The sequence below is a fragment of the Crotalus tigris genome, unplaced genomic scaffold, assembly GCF_016545835.1.
Source record: "Crotalus tigris isolate CLP2741 ecotype Arizona unplaced genomic scaffold, ASM1654583v1 scf7180000017571.3126492, whole genome shotgun sequence".
NCBI lineage: Eukaryota > Metazoa > Chordata > Lepidosauria > Squamata > Viperidae > Crotalus > Crotalus tigris.
Window position 1 is genome coordinate 1,549,188 of NW_024096482.1, and position 18,070 is coordinate 1,567,257.

The 18,070-nt window shown below is 36.7% G+C and overlaps 1 protein-coding gene across 6 annotated transcripts in view; it reads left to right on the forward strand.

Moving 5' to 3' along the window:
• SLC38A9 (solute carrier family 38 member 9) overlaps nucleotides 1–18,070 on the forward strand; it is a 45,540-nt gene that overhangs the window by 21,826 nt on the left and 5,644 nt on the right. For 3 of the 6 annotated variants that reach the window (XM_039355616.1, XM_039355633.1, XM_039355624.1), the window contains exons 9-13: nucleotides 1,416–1,610; nucleotides 2,938–3,045; nucleotides 7,957–8,063; nucleotides 13,002–13,115; nucleotides 14,480–14,578. In XM_039355616.1, coding sequence (XP_039211550.1) covers nucleotides 1,416–1,610; nucleotides 2,938–3,045; nucleotides 7,957–8,063; nucleotides 13,002–13,115; nucleotides 14,480–14,578 — 623 coding nt within the window. Of the gene's footprint in view, nucleotides 1–1,415; nucleotides 1,611–2,937; nucleotides 3,046–7,956; nucleotides 8,064–13,001; nucleotides 13,116–14,429; nucleotides 14,579–18,070 lie in introns of all 6 variants that reach the window. The other 3 variants (XM_039355640.1, XM_039355647.1, XM_039355657.1) reach the window with 3 other exon arrangements.

The window sequence follows — 18,070 nt, forward strand, 5'->3', positions numbered from 1 at the left end:
GTACCAATTCCCTATGTAGGTTTTAAAGACTTATAACAAAAGGAAAAGAGTATCCACCTCATAAGCAACCCCAGTAATTCTGGGGGGATTTGGGAAGCAGAAAATTGGCAAAATGAGTTTCTGTGCAAGGAGTTATAAGTTAGACTAATCAGTATTCAAATGATTTGAGCTACAAAAGTTGTGGTGATTTCATTGGGAATTGCAGCACTGCCCAGCTGTCGAAATGTTTTGAGTGAAATAAAACCAACATTTTAATGTATCTAGAGACAACCTGACTTATTAATACACTGGAAAACTATAACCCTCTGATAGCTGCCTTGATCCTTCTTCTCTTTTCATTGCAACAAATAGTGAATAGGGGAAGAGTGTATTAATTTACACAGCTGCAACAAATGAGATGTTAAATGCAGCACTCTTATATTGCACATCCCATCTTTCCCTATCAGAGGCCTAATGACCATATGGCAGCATGAAAAGGGCAGTTTGCATGATGAAGGATGGGGATTATTGTTCAGAGGTACTTCAGAGTTACTGGAGTGCAGCTCCCATCATTCTGGGCAGCATAGCCCAAGGCCTTTGGTCATGTTGTCTGGAAATGGCAGTAGCTATAATAATGTTATCTGAAGGATACCAAGCAAAGGAAGGCTCACTCCCGGTATTCATTTCTTACCTGCAAGAATTATGTGTGCATATAAACAATATGGAGATCATGCTTAAATAAAAGTAAGCCTGCCATAAACAGAGCTTCTATGTTTTTGGTTTTAGTGCTTTTACACCAGTGTTGACTCCTGGCAATACCTGGACTAATCCCTGTGGTTTTCTTATCACGATTTTGAAAGTGGTTTACCATTGCCTTCTTACTAGGGCAAAGAAAGTCAATGACTGGCCCAAGGTCACTCAGCTGCCTTTGTGTCTAAGGTAGAACTAGAACACTGTCTTCTGGCTTCTAGCTGATGCCTTAGCCATTACATGAAACTGACTCTTTTCTATGGATTAGAGTTCATATATTTATTCTCAGGTTATTGTTTTGCTTTAGACATAAATGATTCTTTGCCATACGGATGAGTGGCTATTAGTCTTAGTGGCAGTGAGACTGCTCTGGAGGGAATCTAGTGGACTTTCTTGTACAATTGACTGGCCATTGTAAGAACAGACAATTGGACTATATGGGCCAGCAGGGCACTGCTTATGCTTATTTGAAGAGGTTAATCTAATGCAGTGTTTCTTAATCTTGGCAATTTTAAGATGGGTGGACTCCAATTCCCAGGATTTCCAGCCAACCAAGATTGAGAAACACTGAACTAAAGTTCAAGCTTTGATTTCCAACACATACTTCCTCATTATCACCATCACCACCAAGTGCAAATGATTTCCTTAAGCTAAACAATCATTTTCTTTCCTTTTTAATTTTACAGTAATATGTCCTAGTGATGGTAGCCATGAAGTACCAGGAAATGAAACTTTTGAATTTACTTCTACAAGTGCTGCTGAATTTGAAGAATTTGAAAAGTGGTGGGACAAATCCAAAACCGTTCCATTTTATTTAACCATCATTCTTCTACTGTTGAATTTTAAGTCTCCATCTTTTTTTGCCAAGTTTAACATATTAGGTATGTAGTAATCATTTTAAAAATTTAAAAAGTATGCACAATAGATTATTTTTAGATATCTTGACTCAATACATTTTTTATTAGTTATGGACATCTCTACACAAAAGTATTTGCTTTGATTTTTCAGCATCTCATGAAATTTAAAACTTGCCAGGGGTGGTGGTGAGGGGAATAACAGGCCTTGAATTAACTTGGAGCAGCAAATGTTGGGGAAGATTTCATATGTTGTTTTAGTTCTTCAACCTCTCTTTCCACTGGAAAATGCTTCCTTCTTACAAAGACAGTGCTTCCACTGTGGGAAAAGAAAACATTTTGCTCCACTCTTTTTTCTCCAGTAACTGGAAAGCAATTTCGTCCAGATTTCATCATGTTTAATGATCCCTCAAAATGGTTAACTTTTGCTAGTTGACATCTCTAATTGTGTTTTTTTAAACTTTAAAAAAAGACAGCAGTAATCCAGTTGTGAATCTATTACATTGTATAGTTCAGCCAAGGAAGAAAGAACAATTGTCTACTTTAACCATAACAGAAAGGTTTCAAACTTTTTGCATTTTCCTTATTCTTTTTATTCAATTGGAGATATTTCTTGAAATAGTAAAAGGTTAAAACAAGACTATGAAGGCTTAGAAATCCATAGGAGTTTATATTTTTGCTCATTTTGTTTCCAGTTTTTCAAATGCTGTTTTATTTTCTCTGTATGCAAGTATATTCACACACATATAAGAAAGTAATAGGTAAAGTAATAATGAAAGTAACAGATAAGGTGAAATTATACGTTGTAAAGCAATATTGTTCTGCAATATTATTGTAAAGCAAGGCAGTAATGCAATCTGTTTATCCTTGAGGATCAGATCATGTTTATGCAAATGGATGTGCAAAATATGCTCGCTTTATGTTGCAGAGGGACTGCAGTACTATAAAGGAAGTTTTTGTACTGCAAATTCATTATTTTTTATGAAAATATCCACATTTAAAACACATCTGTATTTTGTTACTTTGTCTAGAATTTCTAGTGTCCAAAACCTTGATTAATTTTTCTTTCAGATAATTATTATAGGAATAATAGTAGTAATCATAATGTAGTAGTAATAATTTTAAAATTATTTTGTCCTCTCACTAACTTATGTTCCAGTTTGGTATTGTTGAATCTGATGCCAAGTAACTTCATCTCAGTCAGTCACTATTAAATTGATTTACAAGAAGAATATAAAAGAGAGAAGCTGGACTGTAATGTGCTAAGTCTCATAGAGGTTAAATAACTTTTTTCTCCCTCTGTCCATTAGTTTAAATATGTCTAGATATCATTGGTTTTTTTTCCCCACTGCAGGTACTGTCTCTGTCATTTATTTAGTTATTCTTGTTACTATGAAAGCTGCTCTTCTAGGATTCCATTTAGAATTTGATTGGACTGCAACAAATACATATTTTGTGCCAGGTAAACTTTAAAAAAAAATTCTGGACTATTCCCTTTAAATAATTTAACAGACTGAATAGGGCCTGCAGGGCAGAATATGCTTTCTGCTGTAATCTTACTTATACCTATCTTGCTATAATCCAAGCCCTAATTGACTAAAACACATCAGGCCTGTAGCTTCTCTACCTATAATGAAGGCTGGAACCATCCCTATAGGCAAAACTGGGTCACCCATGCTAAGCCATAGTTCACTAAATAAGATACGATAACTGGGTACACACATAAACATAATCCTTAAATTGGATAGTCACCACAGTGGTGATTCTACTTCAGATCTGAAGCCAAGACAGTGGTTTTGTTCTTCTTCCTATAAAAAGACTTGTAAAGAGGTGTCACAGGTTATTTCTTTTGCTTTTGCTGGGAATACAATATGTCCATGGTGGCGAACCTATGGCACGCAGAGCCGTCCCTGTGGGCACGCACGCCATTGCCCCAGAGGGCTGCTCCCTTCCCTCTCCACATGCGCCAGCGCTCTCGCTCTCTTTCTCTCTGCACTGGGAGTCGGAACAGCTGCAAGAGCTGGGCGGATCCGGGCTGGATGGTGGAGGCGGGGCTTTTTTTGTCATACAATGCAGGTTGTATGAACGGAAGCTGCCAGCGCAAGTCCAGGTATGCCTGCAGAGTGATTTTGTGCCCCCCCACGGCCGACCTGGGCTCCGGAGGCCTTTTCCAACCCTCTGTAGCCTGGATCGGGCTGCTGGGGGGGGGCCCGCAAAATCGCTCCACAGGCATGCATCCAAGCTGGGCTGGGCTGGGCTGGTTGGACGTGGAGCCTCCTCACCGCTTCTTCCCCCGTGGACATCGGGAGAACCCACCCTACCTACCGCTCGTCCCAGGGCGCCCGCCAAAGACCTTCTGGATCTCCCCCAACCCTGCCTGGCCCCCACAGGCATCTCTCCCCAGGAGCAACATTGTGTTGGCCATGCCCTTCCAATCTGTCATGACCACTGTAACCACACCCATCCAGCTGGCCATGCCCACCTGGCACCCGGCGATAAATAAGTGGGTTTGGGTTACAGTTTGGGCACTCAGTCTCTAAAAGGTCTGCTACCACTGCAATATGTTGTCAAAATAAGCTCTGAAGAATATTGTTTTCTTCTGCTACTCTTTGATTAGATTATTCTTTATTTTCTTGGGGAATCCTGCCTGGGGAATCATTATCCAGGTGCTAAATTTAATTATTCCTGGACAATCGCATACAGCTAAAGGAATTACAAACATTGATTCCTCCTAGGGATTTCTTCTCAATTTGCTCATACTTTATAGGCAGTCCTCCGGTTTCCCTTAGCCCATATGGATTGGTACAGTAGCTAACAGCCATTACAACAAAAACAAAACAGAATACTTAAAGATAGATTTCAATGCCATTCTTTTCTTCAAAAAAAGAAAATCGAAAATACCCTGTAACAAGAAGTTCTTGATATTCTGTGAACATTGCCTTCCACATGTAGGTTTCTCATGTGAGAGGCTTTATAGAAATGTTCTCTTTAAAGAAAAGTGTTGGAAAAGGCCTTTAAGAAACAGGATTGTGGTGATAACATGGCAGTGTTAATAAATCAGGATAAGTACTGGTGAAATAGCCATTTCACTATGGCCACTTGGCTGTCAGTATTTTTCATTAATTAGAACACATAATGCTAGGTTTTTCTGGTTAGTATGTAATATTTTTTCAAGATTATATCAAGAATGATATAAGCAAGGAAATCCATTACACTAAGATCTCCCAAAATTCTGCTTTGTTTTTTGTTCTCTGCTTGTTGAACAGAAAGATTTTCCTTTCCTTCCTTCTTTTCTCATTTGTACTTCCTTCTCTTTCCTTGCCTGAAAGAGTTTTCCTTTGTCTAGCAGAAAGGTCTTTTTTCTTGTTATTTTGTTCACTCTATGCCTAACAGAGGCTTCCTCATGGCAGGATGATTAGACCATTCTCTCTGGCCAAGCCTCACCTCCCTACTGTCACCATCTGGACAGCTCAGGAGCAGCACAAGTGGGTGGGGATTCCCAGAGGACACCACTGCTTAGCATGCAAGGCTTTAGGGCATCAGTGACACAATCTGGCTGCCAGCTGTCAGGCCGCGCCTTGTCCTTGAATATTCCTGCCAGCAGTCCTCATGGTCTACCATTCCTCTTGCAGACCATGAAAAATGAACTGGAAATTGTTAGTAAATTATGAGGCAATCTTTCCCAATCTACTTCCTTTCAAATAAATTGACCCCACATTACATAGAGTTCACAGATGGTATGGGTCAAGGACAGTGTGTTCCCTCTCATGTGGAGAATCAAAATGTATTTGTTTCTTGTCAAGCATGAACATTTCAAACCTGTTTAAACAGCAGAGTTTACTGTAGTTCTAAATTAGTTTGAATAAATGATTAATACAATATATGGTGGATAACATTCATAAACTAAGGCCATTTTGATTAAAAGAAGAAGAACTGTTGTTCTCTATAATGGGAAGCATCAGAGGAGGAGTTTGTTAGAATCCATACCAAGATTTTGGATCTGTGGTTTGGATAATTTTCTCCTCCTTTTTTCCAGACATTATAATAGAGTAAATAATAGTTCTTAAAAGGGTTTTCTTAGTTAGTGGCTGATTTTATGGTAAACACAAGTTCCTATACACATGATGAAACAGAGTGATTTTAACTGTAGCTTGACAGCAGAGTAGGAGAAAAATAATATTTGTGCTTGAGAGCTTACTTTGAGTGCTTGAGTGAAATATAATTCTCTCAGATCTCCTAGGTAAAAGTCCAAGTAGGAAGAATGGGGAGTAGGGAGTAAATATGATAGTAATCATACTCAGATCATTTGCCCAGGTTAGAATCTCCTGGCATGCTAGCTCATATTTTTGTCATGTGACAATCTCATTGGTGTGTGATAGAAGACATGCGGGATATGTATATGGACCAATACTTCACCCTTGGCTATCATTATTGCATCTACTTGGCTGTCCGATAGTTTTGTCTAACATGCAATGAGGCTTTCCCATAATAGTCTTCCAGATGGCTTTTGTCAGAAATCATTGCTCAGATGTTACTATTTACTGGCACACTTCATCTGTGAATGTTTGCATGATTATCCAAACAAGGCAGGAAAAAGAGCAAAAGAGGAGGGAGAGAATTATGCAATTCTTTTGGGTTGTTTGTGAATCTGAACAGATGTTAAGTTAGTGAACTTGGTAAATCCAGCTTTAACTTTAATCAGGAAAGTCTTACAAACATTAGAATTTCAGCCTTGTATTTTGATAAATCATGGGTGGGCAACAAACTCATCATTGAAAAGTCATCTATGAATTAAGTCAGCAAGGAAGCATCATGTTTCTACTTATTTTTGTGAAATGGGAACAATACATTTTGTACATGCAATATGATCAGTGTGGATGTCAATAAAACAAAGCAAAACTCTTAAATAGATATTCTAGAGCAGACATCAAAATAATTCCACTCCATTTTCTTTGGTACTAATATTTCTACTGGCCTCAATCTGGCACCATATCTTAACTGGGAATATGTAGCATGCTAATCATAATAGTTTGTTGCTTTCTGCTATTGTGATTCTAGCCGTAGGCTTATACTGTGCATGAACCCAGCCAAATGTGGTTTCATCAGTAAATTATCATTATGCCAACCATGGCTTAGTCTCTCATACAAATGGAACTAATTTCTATTATAGAGATATGTAAGTAACCTAGTAGGAAAGCAGTGTCCTGCTTAAACTTCCATTTGTTTTAAAACATAGCCAGAAAAGCCATTCTAGTGGTAGAGAAGGGAAAGCAAAACTTTTTTTTGAGCTTAGCTGGTCAGTCAGAGAACAGCTTGTCTTCAAAGATAAGATTTTACTATTGAATAGTAATTCATGGTATCTAAAATAGATGACAACAAAAAGAAATATGTTTTATTGATTGTTAAATTAAGATGTTACCCATCAATACAAAATAAGCTGGAAAACAATTATGTATTAGGTATAAACATACATGTTTAACTTAAACCTTTTTTAAAAAAATTATATTTAAATACAAAGGAAATGAATGTTTTTTTACCTTTTTAAAATCTGCATTCCTATACATACTTGAGATGAGTGTGGCCCATTTTCAATGCATCTGCATATCCTAGTGTAGAAAATGCTACAAAGCTGTTACTATCACATTCACGAATGCTTCCTTTTAGCTTTTATTTTACTTGTATTAGTTAGGACAAGATTAACCCCGATCCCAGAAGTCCTCGGTATAGCTGAATTCTGCATCATAGTAGAACATTCTTACTTTCCTAATATGCAGACTGTGACTTTTTTTGGGGAAAATGCTTCTTTCTTGTGGAAAATGTGTTCCCCCCCCTAAATGTGTTCAGTATTATTATTTAGTCTTCTATGGTTTTCAAAATTTAAAAAATGTGATTAAAATGATGTAACCGCATTGTAAATAATACAAGGCAATATAAATGGGCGGATAGTTGTTATAACTACTATTTGGATAGCTTTTAGGAAAGAAGAGTAAAATGAGCGGAATTAGGCATTTGTTTTGTTTTGTTGGTATGTTTGTGTGTGTGTGTGCATGTATGTGCGAGAGAAAGATTTATTCAATATCAGTTATGAATACAATGTCCAGGAGGCAAGCAATATATTAAGAACTGTCTAATTTCTAATTTCATACAGCTATTTCTATAATGGTTGGTTTTTCTTTTACATCTAATTTGCTTGCTGCTTCTCCGGTATGTTTTGCCAAGCTTAAATATATCTTACCTGAATGTATAACAGCTGCCACTACAAATATGATTGGGAACTTGGCTTAGAAATCAATAGACTGGACATCTGGGATATTCATTGTAACATTAACAGTCACCACTCCAAAAATTCTGATTTATATTTTTCTTTCTCCAGAGTTCAGGATCTTTTTTCCTCAGCTTACAGGTGTGCTGACCCTGGCTTTCTTTATCCATAATTGTGTAATTACGCTACTTAAGAATAACAGGAACCAAGAAAATAACGTAAGTGACTACTGGAGAAAATATGTTTATGTGCAAAAAATGACTCTTCCTGAAAATGCTTTTTGTAATGGTTATTATGTGCTCAGGTATTGCCTGTGCTGAGGTCATGTAAATTTCAGCACCTTAAGTCAATGTTTGCTCGCCTTAGCCTGCAGCTAGTTTTCTCTGAATGCTTCATTAAACAATCAAATATTATTAGGGCCAGCTCTTTTCATGTCAGAATGAAATTCTTACTGTACAGATTTTTTGAAGCACATCATGTCATGCCCTGCTCAAAATAAGATTCTGAATAAATCAAGTAAGGAAGTCATTGATGGCTTTCAGTTTGAGAAAGTTTAGAGAACCATTTCTAATGTTCCGAGGCTGTTCCATTCCGTATTCATACACATAATTTTCAACTGGCAAAGATGTAGGATAATAATGAATCTTCCCTACAGTGGATGTTCTATCAAAATGACTCCATTAGCTCTGCATAAAATCATTTGTCACTTCAGCCAGTGTCAGTCTTCACGACTGACTTTTGAAAAAGCATTGAGCAGCAAGGCAGAACATTGATACTTATCTCAAGTTTGCCATTCAGCATCTGGATGACCTTCCAAATATTTGGATAAATGTTTTACAGCTGGTTCACAAACTTAAATAGTCATGAATGACGCATGAATTCTGGTTCATTAACATGAGGACCAGAACACTGATTTTTGTATATTTATACTAAAGGCTCTAATGAATCAAGAAAGAAGAAAATGAAGGGTAACATGGTATGTCATTAAACAAAAAAATATTAAATTTTTAAAGAATGTTGAAAAAAAAAGGTATAGTGCATATATTTTTTTGCCCTTTTACTTTGACCATTTATTTGACTGCATTTTTTATTCATCAGAACACAAATATTTGGTTTGGTTTGGGGGTATTGTTGAATAGCAGCATAAAACCTTTGAACCTAATAATGTGAAACTTGGCACTTCAGACGAGGCAATTATTCCTGAAAATAATTTTAAATTCTGCCAAGAAATCAAAAGGATATTTACAATTCTCTTTAAAGAGTAGGAGGATTGAAAGGGGAAATGCATATTTTGTTTTTATGAAATTACCATAAGTACAGCTCACTTCCAAAATATTTTTTAATTGAAAGTAGGCTGAATTTATTATTTTCTGTCTCAAAGAAAAAAGCAATTGCAATTACATGAGTTCTAGTTATAACTTCCAGTAATAATAATAATAATAATAGTAAAGTTGGACGGGACCTTGGAGGTCATCTAGTCCAACCCCCTACTTAAGCAGGAAACAAACCAGGTCCTGGGTAAGGACTCGATAGGTAGACAAAATGCCAAATCCTGTCTGAACATCTGGCTGACTGTGCGATGATCCATAATAATAATAACTATAACAACAACAACAACAAAAAAAAATTCTTCCTTATCTTGGCTTGGCACTATGGATTAAAGCTGTATGATGGAAGTAGCTTAAAAAGAAATGAAGTAAGAAGTACAGATAGTCCTTGACTTCAAACCATTCTGTGTTTGAAGTTACAACAGCCATAGGGGTTACTCCATTCCACAGGGACTTATACCAACTTCAAGATGGAGATGGTAGTGTCATGATTTCAGTGTGCTTTGCTGCCATGATAATTGCCATCATTGGAGGTAATATGAATTCTGCTTTATATCAGAGAACTCTACAGGTGAAATGCAAATGCATTATGTGGCAAACTGATCCCAGCCATACCAATCTACTAGGGAATGGATGAAAAAGAAACTTAATATTTTTGAATGACCAAATAGTAGTTCCTAGAAATTATAGGAAGTGTTAGTGATATGTCCAATTAATCAGTTTAAGAGGGCAAATACTTTTTCACACAGACACATATATTAGCTACCTTTGTTTCTGCGATAGATAAAACAAGCATCAGAGTTTGTTCACTCCATCTCTCTTCATATAACAGAAGGATCACATGAAGCTCTGCCTGATTCCGTCACAAAGATATGCAACATTTAAACAATCTGAAAGGTGCTTTCCAAATTGAGCCACTTGGGAGAATTGCTTCCTTAACCTTCTGCTTTTGGAGCAAAACAAAACGGAAAAAAAAACTATCAGTGTAAATGATGACTGGGAAGCCCCCCAGGAGTCCTAATCTTTTATAAAATGATCACATGAACTTTATTCTCCCATATTTTCAAACTTATTTTAATTGTTCATGGTGACCATGTTGAGCAGCGGTTATTTGATGTTTCTACTAAATATGCTTTCCATATTTAACATAAGAGCTGAACTTGATGGTTTTTGTAGCATAAAACTGAAGCTAAACTCTTTCACTATAGCAACACAAAAATAACATATTCTAACTCCTTTGTATTGAAGAGATGCTTATTTTAGAAGGTTCTCATCTTTCTGTTCTTATAAGTAGAGAAAGAGAAAAAAAGTGTTACTTTCTGGGTGAATATGGAATCTAAATCTGTAAACTTTTTACACTGTAGCACAGCCTAATGCTTTAGACCAGTGGTTCTCAACCTTTTTAATGCCACGACCCCCAACCGGTTGTAAGTTGAGAACCACTCAACCGGTCGTAAGTCGAGGACTACTCAACTGGTACAGCACCGTTTGCAGAATGGGACTTTTGGCGGGCTCAGCAGGGCAGAGACAGCCTGGACAATTCCTATTGGCTTTTGAAAGCCAATAGAATTAGACTCTATTTAAGAGAGTCTATTCTACTGGCTTTCAAAAGCCAATAGAACAAAAGGGAGTAGCACAGCTAAGGAAAAGGGGGAAAAAATGGCGGACTGCGTTGTTTGGCGACCCCCGTGAAATGGTCGTTCGACCCCAAATGGGGTCCTGACCCACAGGCTGAGAACCACTGCTTTAGACTGTAGCCTAGCCTAATGTTTGCAGATCTCACTAGCAGTCTAGTGTTTCCAGAACTAGTGTATTAATATTCAAATGTCTGCAGTAAAACAAGTTCAAAGTTCAGAGATTGAGATCACTGTTTGTGCTATGAGCAAGCATTGACTAGATATAAAATCTGTTACGTTCTCCATTTTTAAATTCATATCATCCCTATCCTGCTTGAGTAATGCAGCTGTTGAACAGACAGCAACAGACTGGGGAGGGGAAGCATGTTCTGCCAAGGAAGAAGAGAGTTCCATAAGTTGTTGGTTTTCAATTTGGGTTTGAAGATCCCATTGCAAAGAGTTAAAGGAATTATATCTATCTGAAGATAAATTAAGGTCAAAATTACTCACTGAAATTGTCTGTGTTTGTTGTATAATTGTTCATTTTCCGTTGCTTCAGGGACTTGGACAAAATCTGGGTTGCAGAGAGTATACACTGTCTCTTCTTCTTTTTTCCCCTCATTCTTGAGTTCTGATTTGTAATTGTAGTCCTGGAGCAGGTGATATAGTTGTGAGAGTAATTTAATAAATATTAAAAAACAAGAAAATAAAAATGGAATGTTGCAAAATAGAAAAATTTAATGTTTTTCTACACACTGCAGGTGTCTGTGGTTCTATTACACATAACATTATAGTTCTATGATTCTGTGAAAACACTGTAGGAATGTAGATAAATGTTCAAACAGTGCTGGGTATCCAAGTGAAGATCCCCACTTGAGAAGAATGAAGTCAACCAGGAGTATTCATGCCAGAGTCAAGAATGATGTTAATAGGGACATGGATTTGATCCTATGACGTGGCTGTCATTTTGACTTTTTTAAATATCCCCCCAGAATCTTATATCTCTGTTTTTCTACTATATCATCATAAATCACAAATCAATAACCCACTACTAAAGAACTGAATAGACTACAGTATGGTCCAAGATGTTGTATAAGTGCCTGTTTGTAAAGAGAATCCAAAAAGAGAAAAAGGGGTAGAAATGGAAAGAGGATGGAATGAGCTGTCAGAGAAGACATAATCTTGCAAGGATTTTGAGGGATTGTTGCTTACAATCTCTATAATAAAGCAGCCCAGTGAAAAGGAAATTGGGTGAACCACAACTTTTTCTTTGAAATGGAGGAAGTCATAACATTTGCTTCAAATGATGAGCAACAGTCCTGAAATAAAACTCAAAAGACTGATTTAGAAAGTGATCCAATTTCTGAAAAGGGGATTTTGCAGGCAAAAAAGGATAAATAAAAATGAACTTGCTTATTATTCAATTTCAAGGAATTTACAACAAAAACATGGTTTCCTCACTGTCCTTTTTATTTGTACAATAATATTGTAAGGATAGGTTAGTTGAAAATTAGTGACAGAAACATCTACAATAGGGCGAAAAAAACAAAATGGCAGCTGCAACTGTGTGGCCAAAGCTCTGCCCTCTTTTAGCGTGTTGCCATTTGAATTTTTTTTTTAACAAACCCTTCCCATCCTTCACCCCTGATTCACCTCTTTTGTAAGCCATGAAATCTGGAAAAAAATTATTTCATTCATCAAGGCAACAGAGCCTTTATCCAGTGCTGTAGTTTGCCCACATTGTACTTTAAATGTGTAGAAAACTAAAAGGCACTGCTAGACTTGAAGCATTTTCTCCCCAACTAAATAGTATAAAAAGCATTCAATAAAAGAAGACACTTGTACAATTTCCATATGTCATTTGATATCCATATTTTTCGAAAAGGAAAAGTTTAGTTTTTAACATGGGGCCTGGCCCAAATTGATTCATTTTGAGAACATCATGGCTTAATTAGCTTTGATCTCCAAATTTATAACTTTTCTTCATGCCCTTGAATGTATGCTAAATTGTTTTGTTTGTGTGTGTGTAACTGCTTTAACTCACAGCCCCAAAATCACTGTATTGTATCTACTTAATAATTAAAAATAATAATTTAAGAATCATTGTTCCATGATTTAACTGTTTAAGGATTTGTCCTGTAACTAATTTTCCATACAATAATTGAAACAAGCTGATTTTATTTGTTTGCTGTTTCTTGTGTTTTAACTACAGGTCAGAGATCTTTCAATTGCCTACTTTTTAGTTGGTTTAACGTATCTCTATGTTGGGGTGCTAATCTTTGGCTCTTTTCCATCTCCACCATTGAGCAAGGAGTGTATAGAACAGGTACAGAAACCTTTAATATGGGGATTTTTTTTTAACTTGCTAAGGATTATAGGTAAGGATTGCTCTCTTTTCTTTTATCTTCATCTGCATTTAATGTAATGTTATTATCAAATCTCACTTTCATTTGATCAGGCCAGAATTATGAACAATGTCATACTTAAATAATACCAGATTTTTGTAATTAAAGCTATATTGGTATCATTAAATATTAGCCACCAGTTGCATCAATCATTTCAGTGTAGATATTAATAGTTGATTACTTTTTCAAATTAAGAAATTTGGTTCAGATAAATGTGTCTTGGTTTAATTAGCTGGCTTAGTGAGTTTTTAATCTGTACATTCATCTCCTTTGAGCGAAAGAAGCTAAAACTAAATGAAGACATTTCTAATTAAGTATAGTTTCCTTTTTTGTCTGAACTGGAAAAATATGTTTATCAGTTCTGCAACAGCTACAATCCTTAGGCTATTATATGAAGTTCCAAGCTGATAGTTTCCTGATTCAAATGAAATATGAAATAAGGGCTAATTAGGGATTTCCTGGATTATTCTCACCTTGAACAAACAGTTCATATGCCAACCAAATATTTATTTGTCATATTGTTTACACAGCTGAGATGACATCCAGATTGGCTCAGTGTCTAATTAAAGTATGGTACAATTTTCCAAATGTAAACAGTGGTTATATGGAAGTATGATGATATACACTGGATTGGTGCATAAATAAAAATTATCTGTACAGCTGGAAAAGAAAACAGATCATTAAGCAAAAATTGTTTTTCTATTAATGTTCCAATGTAGCTGAGCATCTCAAAATATTTTTTTATACATCTGAAGAAATGCATTTCTCTAGGAATCTATGTCAAAATAAATTTGTTTAAGGAAAAACAATACATACAGTAAATATAGAACTGCATCTGTGTGCATGTGTTTGTATTGAGAATATAAAATACTTAAGAATTTGTCCCATTTAAGATACAAAACTTAATTTGCAATAAAACTGCAGTTTTTAAAATTCTGAAACCAAGCCATCAGTTTCATTTGTGCTTCAGGAACAAAATTCTGTAACTTCATGCATAATTGTTTCCATGATTAAAAAAACAAATATGTACCGGTAGATGAAGCAGTTGTAGAATTCTCCAAATCTTATGTATTCCGATTATGATCATGACAGTGTTGATGTGTTATATATTCTTTATATAGAAACATCTTTATGTTTATTGCTTTAGAATACTTGATATACTTACAGTAGATCATAGAGGCAGAAGGAAATGATAGCCCCTTTTCACTTACATCACAAACTTTTCTTTCGGTTAGAATTTTTTAGATAATTTCCCCAGTAATGACATCATGTCATTTCTTGCAAGAATATTCCTGCTGTTCCAGATGGTGACTGTGTACCCACTGCTTGGCTATTTGGCACGAGTTCAGTTTTTAGGACATGTCTTTGGAAATGTTTATCCAAGGTAAATCACTCCTTTTTTACATACCTTAATTCTATTCCTTGTTTTCACATCCATGTCTTAGGAATATTCTGTCACTGCTCAATTGCCAGTGTTAGAGCAAACATTTTATTGTGGTTAGTGATGGCTTTTCATTCATGCCTCATGTCAATGTCAAAGTGGGGGAGTATTTTCAGTTTTTTTTTTTTTTTTTGGCTTAAAATGATATGTAAACAGGGCCATTGATATTCCATAAGTAATTTTAGAGCAATTAACCAAAATTTGGCATCTTGATTTTGGGTGATACATTGATTGCAACTGTAGCTTGGTGTAATGTGCAAGTGGGATTCATGATTTCTTTATGGTTTCTTGGTTTTTGTTGTTGTTGTTGTTTGTGTTCTACCCAAGACTCTTACTTGTCTACAAAGTACATTCTCTAGTAAGAACAGCTAAAAAATAAGACAAAACCAACAAAAATTGGCCAAATTAACAGTGAGTCCTTTTTCTTTTAATTTGAAGGAGAATTCTTGCTTGCTAATTCAGGATTCATCCTTGTCATAAGTCTCCTAGGTGAATTTTTATGTGCCTTTTTTCAGAGACCTTTCTGACAGATAAGGAAGGTTACATGAACAGTTGAAGAATCCTGACTCTAGTAAGGTCCACATTTTATATATTTTTTATTACTTATTATATTTTTTAGAATGCCAGACACCCAACAACTCTGGTCTTTTCACACTTAAAAATACAGAAAACAATAAAATAATAATAAAAACAAAGAACAAAAGATGGTGCAAACCAGACAAACTCAGAGCAAAGTACATTACCCAGAAGGGAGCCTCACTTACCCTCACCAAAAGTCTTCAGTCTCTGGTGGGGCCATCCAGATCTCGGGGGCAGGCCCTATGGCAGAGAAGATGAGTTTGAAGGATCCCAACAGGTGGCATTAATACAAGGAACCCAAGCAGTATAGCCTGTAGGGCATTGTAGGTAACAACCAGCATCAAACCCAGAAGCAAACTGCCAACCAGTGCATCTTATGAAGCAGAAGTACTGCATAAGCAAAGTGAAGCATGCCCATCACCCACATTACTGGAACAAATGGTTCTGGATGCAAATGGTTCATTTGGTTCTGGATGGCCTTAAAGGGCAGCTCCAGGTAGAAAGCATTGCAGTAGACAAGCTGCGAGGTGACCAAGGTATGAGGGATTGTCTGAACATTTTCTTTTAAGATTCCAAATATACAGATATGGTTATTTGCTATTTTTATGTTGGCTGCCACTGGAAGCTAAAAAAGGGACTTTAGACCCAGATTTTATCTCTCAGAGTTGAGATAAAAATGCAGACTTGCTCCCACTATCTGGTAATAACTTTAATACCCCTAACAGTTCAATCCAAAAAGTTGAAATAATTTATTTGCTGGTTGGTAACAATTTCCTGGAAACTTAGTGTGTTTAGAAACACATTAATCCCAGGTTATTATGCTAAGTGGAGATCTGTCAGTTTTCCAGAAGTTTCAGCTACATCTAACACCAGCTGTAAGAATCTACTTCCTGATCTGGAGGCTAAAGAAGTATATTTATAGTCGTGTTCTGGCACCCATGCTGGCTTTGTGTGCTCTTCAGCACCATCTCAGTTTTAGAGATGCTATGTTTTTTTCAAAGAGCTGATTGGGTATTGTGATAAAGCACCAAGTTAGAAACTAAGAGACCATTGTTTCAGTTCTGCCTGTGCTACAGATCCAACTAGGTAACTTTGGGCTAGTCACACTCTCTGAACTATAGTTAGAAGGCCACGGCTATCTGCTTCTGAAGTCTTATGAAGAACACTGCACAGACTTCTCAACAATGACTCAAAGAAAGAAAAGGGGTTTCTAAAGTGTTTCATTAAATTCAGGGTATCCATATACACACACTCCAGAAAAATAGTGGCAATAATTTTTTATAAATTTATGTAGCACCCCAAATCTTTTTCTTGAGGTAATTGTACTGCTTTGTCTTGTGGTAGGACTGGCTTTGTTCAGGTTGCCTTAAGGTTCATTTATAGCCATAAATTACAAGCATCAAATAATAAATGTGTAAACCACTGTGATGATGGCTTTGCTTTGGCAGGAGATTTACCATTTTGAATTAAAGATGTCAGGAATAAAATAGTATAATCTTGCAAGTCTGAAAACACGTTCCTCCTCTCTTGCCTTTAATTTCCAGAGAATTAGGGACGGTCCCACCTGAGATGCTTTCTCCACCCTCATCGAGTATCTTTTATCAGACTGCAGCTTTTTCTTCTTTCTCCCAAAGTTATTCTCATAGCCTATTATGGAATCAGACATGCAGCAACACTGCTTGGTGATCAGCACTTTTTCAAACAACATGCCCCACTCTGTGGACCACAAGTGGTGATTGAAATCTAATATATCAGGGTGGGAAAGGCTTTTTAAAATAATTGTAAAAGTTGATAGTGATTTCTCTAGAACAGAAAGTCTATTTTTTGCCTTGATTTTCAGGATCCATTTTAAAATATACTAAAAAACAATATGCAGATTATTATTATTTTTAAAAAAACTTGTTTAAAATATCTTTTGTGCAATAGTGAACATAATTTCAGAGGAAGTCTCTGTGCTACTCTAAAGAACAAGGGTACTGACCTCTCCTATTAAATATTAGCATCGTTTCTTTTTAATGTATTAATTTGGAGGGAGGCAGTGAATTGCTTGAGCAAATCACCATTGGGACTGCTAAATATTATTTAGAAGCCATAGAATATAGTCGTTGGTTAACAATCACTCATTCAGCAACCAGTCAAAGTTATGACAGTGATGAACAAGTGGCACTTACAACCAGTCCTCAAAGTTCTTGCCATCCCAGCATCCTGATTGCACTTGGCAACTGGCTTCTACTTCCATGGTTGCAGTGCCCTGTAGTCATGTGATTGCCATTATCAATCTTCCCTTGCAACATTGACAAGCAAAATCAATTGGGAAGCCAACAGAGGAGATGGTAAATTACTTGGGTAAGTTTTCACCCCTGGGCACAGCCATCCCAAGCCTCATTATCCTTGTGCTGTGCTGCAATGTATCTTTGAGCAACCTCACCTGCCCCATAGCAACCACTTACCTGCCTAACAACCTGCTTGCAAGACACCTTTGTCTTGTAATTTCCTGCTGGAATCCCCTCTAACTGGTTGTTGGAAGCCATCAGGTAGCCTCGCTTAACAATGACAATGGGGACTGCAGAAATTGCTGTGACTAAGCAATGTGTGTGATGTCATGCTTTATGACCACATTACTTAATGATACTTCTGATTCCAGTTGCCATCATTAATTAAGGACGATCTGTATGCATTGGGCTTAGAGTCAGATTAGCATAGGAGATTTTTATTTGTATCCAAGGAGAACCCATGTACTTCTCCGTAGTCTAGTCTAGTCTACACCAGGGGTCCCCAACTCCCGGTCCATGGACCAGTACCGGGCCACGGCATGCAGCAATTGGTCCGCACAAACAAGCAGAGCCCCATCCACGG